The sequence below is a fragment of the Salvelinus alpinus genome, chromosome 1, assembly GCF_045679555.1.
Source record: "Salvelinus alpinus chromosome 1, SLU_Salpinus.1, whole genome shotgun sequence".
NCBI classification, from domain to species: domain Eukaryota; kingdom Metazoa; phylum Chordata; class Actinopteri; order Salmoniformes; family Salmonidae; genus Salvelinus; species Salvelinus alpinus.
In genome coordinates this window covers 105,206,292-105,210,409 of record NC_092086.1, presented here as the reverse complement: position 1 = coordinate 105,210,409, position 4,118 = coordinate 105,206,292, and the positions used below count along the sequence as shown (strand labels likewise).

The window sequence follows — 4,118 nt, the reverse complement described above, 5'->3', positions numbered from 1 at the left end:
GTATATATATATATATATATATATATATATATATATATATATATATATATATATATATATATATATATACATACATAGATACATACATAGGTCTTTATTGAACATTAATTGAAAGGAAATAACCCAGTAATCATGCGGTTCTCCAGGAATTTAGTTTGACAGCCTTGGACAAAGGTGTTGGACTGACTGTCACAGGGAGTTTCAGCCTGGCTACCCATCACATTTGCTTAAGTATGATATTATGCAGTTATAAATAGAATTATGTCAGACTGATCATATTTAGTCATAATAAATGACCAGGAGTAGGGTGGATTTCAATAGAATGTCACCTTGGGGAACACCCTATCCAGGTTTGCCAGCCTGGGATGCGCACTACCCAAGACGGCTGTAGGTCCGGTGGGTCCTGTCTGGTGTGTCCTGTCCATGACCTATGAATGTAGACACAGAGAATGTGAATAAATACAGTCATTACAGAACACTATTACAGTCCCCTTCCTAATGCTTATTAATAAATTGATACATTTTTTACATCATTCACACTATGAAAATAGATACTTGATATGAATAGCCTATCCAATATCATAGCTTAGGCTACATTATATTGCATAATATGCCTTTTTAGAAGTGTTGACATTCTGGAAGGGATCAGATTAACACATCATAGCAAGACATAAATTGTAGTAACGAATTACCTTACTGAGTTGTTGTTTTCACGTTCTTCCAGTGGTAGTCTACTTAGTGTACTGCTCAGTCTGTCAAAGTCGACCTTTTTTTCTTTATTTCATGATGTGCAACGGGGCATACCAACGCAATGGTGTGTATCTCTTTTACAATGTCAATGACGCAACTTTAGATATATTTTCTTAAATCTGAAAACGAGCAATTCTACCCATGTGTTCCCATCGTGCTGACGTCACTTCCGTGCAGTACAGCGTTCATGTTTGACAACAAGCCCCTAGCCACAGAGATTCTGAAGACTGTACTGTCTTTGCCCATGCTACGTGTATTTTGGGAAGCTATTTTGTGCCCTAGAATCGTCCAACGATGGCTAAATTACAATATCTGAATGTGTATCTAACTGAGCGGTTGATGCAAGCTGCCGAGGAGATACTTAGAGTGGTCGGAGACACAATCTCTGAGTACCAGGAAGAAATAGCCCGGACAAAGCGAGAAAACCAATACCTGAAACGCCACTTGATCACACCGGTCATACCGGGTATGTAGCTAGCTCGACTTTACACAAATTAGCTATAGGGCTAGAAACGTGTTAAATTGTATTCTACAGTATTTGAATGTTTAGGGCAGAGAGACGGTGTATCCCACCCCTCGCCCCTACCAACTCGCTCTGAGGGCCCTGGTCATGGCTGGAAGGAATTCAACTTGTGCCAAATTAATGTCAAAAGTTTTTTTGTTTTGTTTTTAGCATTTGAGCATACCCTAACCTTTTTCTTAACATTAACCTAATTATCCTAACTTGCTGAGTAAATCTTCCTAGCCTGCTACAAAAAGTAAAATCTGACATTAATTTGACAAAAGCTGGATTGAGGGCCCTCAGTTTCCCCATGTTGCTGGCAAAATCCGAGGGTGACTTCCTGAGAGTGATGAGGGGATCATTAAACCCATCAACTTTGGGACACACTGGTGACTTGAATGATGAAATTCATGTTACACTTTGCAATAATAAAACAAGCATGAAATTCTTATTAACAAATCCACTCTGTCGTTTAACAAGATATAAACCGCAGTAACAGTTAAACATTGCATTTTGTGAGGTATTTAATATTTTACATGTATCAAAAATCAAACAAACAATTGCACTTGGCATATAATAATGCCTTCTCATCACACCAACATGGTTTTGGTACACCAGAAGTACATTCATTTCCAATGGAACACTGTGTTTGCCTTACAGCATTGCGTTGCAGAGGCAATTGCAGTGCGTTCTGTGTGGTGCATACCTTGGATTTATTGAACATATGCATGAGATTATATGCATAGACGGCTTGACAGAAATGGTAGCAGAAGGTAAATGTTGAACTTTTGTTGCTCACATATCCAGAAGATGCTGCGTACCATTTTGCACAGTGATGCTTGCGCAAACGTGAAATTGCACAAATTAAAAAATATTTGGGGGGGATTCCACTTCGCTCTGAAGCCGCCAACCTTGCTGGCTTGGTCAAAGTGGTTATCGGAGACACCCTCCATCATTTTCACACCCTCAGCTTTAGGACACTTGTGCATATGGCAGAGGTGTGCGTGAACTCGCAAATAGAGGGGCGAGAAGAAGGCGGGATTTGAGATTCAGACAGAGACATATATATTCCATTCCCAGAACAAGCTAGCTAACTCAATGGTGGTCTTGTCAATCAAACGTCAACAGCTGTCATTACTTTCATTGACATCATTTATTGTCTTCTTTCCACCAGCTCCTCAGCCCATTGTCTCTTGTGTCTCAGAGCAGCAAACTCCCCCTGAGCAACAGCACTGTGAGCAGGAGTGGAGCCCCAGTCTGGGGCAGAGGAACCCAGAGCCCACACAGATTAAACAGGAACAGGGTGAACTCAGGACTCGTCGGGAGGTAGAGGAGATTCAAGGGCCGGAGGCTGATACCAAAGAAGACTCCATAACCATTCCTCCCTGTGTGAAAAGTGACTGTGATCAGGATCCACCTCAGCCCACACATCTTCCCCAAACTGTGGAGAACAGAGAGAGAGACTCTCTACTGACCAACACAACTGGACAGATCAAAACCGAACCTGATGGAGAGGGCTATGGAGTATCACTATCAGAACCAACCAGTGACTCCCCTCAGTCTCAGCCCCTCTCTGCATTAAATCCAGACTGTTCTAGAACACAGAGTGAGAACACTGACAGTGTTACTGATGTTTCGAGAGATCCAGAAAGGAGACCAGAGGACACACAGACACACTCATGTACTCAGTGTGGAGCCGTGTTCTGTGAGCTTTCCCAACTGGAGGCACACATGCTATCCCACACAGTACCACACAGTGGTGACACTAGTCACAGGCAAATCCTCTGCACAGTCTGTTGGAAGTCATTCACCTCTACCAGTTACCTCAAGGTCCACTTGCGTTCTCACACTAAGGATAAGCCCTTCCACTGTGGTGTGTGTGGCAAGAGCTTCAGCTACTCAGGCAGGTTCAGGGAGCACCAACGCATCCACACTGGAGAGAGACCGTACCGTTGCCACGTGTGTGGTAAACGCTTCAGCCAGTCAGTCCATCTGAAGACCCACCTGAGGGTCCACACAGGGGAGAAACCCTACTCCTGTCCTGTCTGTGGGAAAGGATTCAGTCAGTCCAGCCATATCAAGGGACACCTCAGAACTCACACCCGAGGGAGGTAGGAGAAAGATGCCTTGGAGTGGAAAGACCCCATGAGGGGATAGACAAAGCCTTTCCCTTGAGCAACATGGGAAGTCATACTGAGTCTAGGGTCTCTTTTACAGGGCTTGTCTAGTCTGTGTTTTTTCCCTGTCAAGATAAAGGTTAAATCCAAATGTTCTCAAAGTACCCAGCATTTTGGAAGAGAAAGAGATAGAACTGAAGAGAAGGAATGTCTAACTCTACATTTAATTGTAAGACTAGAGGACTATAGAATGTGTAATGTTTTGTAGACTGAGTCACCTCATGTCTCCATTGATTTGAGAGAGCTGCTCATGAACATGCTATGAAAATACTTGACTTGAACGCATCCCCTCGTGGATCAATATGTGACACTATGTTAGAGAGAAATATAATGTTAATTTCTTCCTCTTAAAGATTTCAATTGGAGCTGGTTGGTCTCCTTGCAAATAAACTAACTCTGTCATATTGATTAAGAATGTGTGGGAACATTTACTTTTGAATGTCTGTTTCCGAAGAAGGAAAGAAAACTCACATCAGGTCAACGTTAGCTAGAATGACCATTTGTTACAGACAGCCCATCCTCATCAATGTTCTTATAAAACCATGTTTGAACACTAAATGGTATACTTTAATGATCTCTCACCCAGGAACACAGAGGTCAGTCTTAGTATGAGAACTGTGAGGAAGTTCATTAGAGCAATATTATCCTTGTTTTTATTTTACACACCCATTTCTTGAAACCAACAGAGA

At 42.2% G+C, this 4,118-nt stretch overlaps 1 protein-coding gene across 1 annotated transcript; it reads left to right on the top strand.

Moving 5' to 3' along the window:
• Positions 1 to 907: 907 nt before the first annotated feature.
• LOC139537618 (zinc finger protein 70-like) lies at positions 908 to 3,837 on the top strand. The gene is made up of 2 exons (XM_071339152.1): positions 908 to 1,216; positions 2,427 to 3,837. Exons 1-2 carry the CDS (start codon positions 1,045 to 1,047, stop codon positions 3,365 to 3,367), a joined length of 1,113 nt encoding a protein of 370 aa, XP_071195253.1. The 5' UTR covers positions 908 to 1,044; the 3' UTR covers positions 3,368 to 3,837.
• The last annotated feature ends 281 nt before the right edge of the window (positions 3,838 to 4,118 follow it).

Bases quoted from the DNA above. Each gene is read 5' to 3' on its own strand.
- LOC139537618 (XM_071339152.1), top strand. From the start codon at position 1,045: ATGGCTAAATTACAATATCTGAATGTGTATCTAACTGAGCGGTTGATG. The intron at 1,217-2,426 runs GTATGTAGCTAG...TCTTTCCACCAG, and splicing joins GATCACACCGGTCATACCGG to CTCCTCAGCCCATTGTCTCT.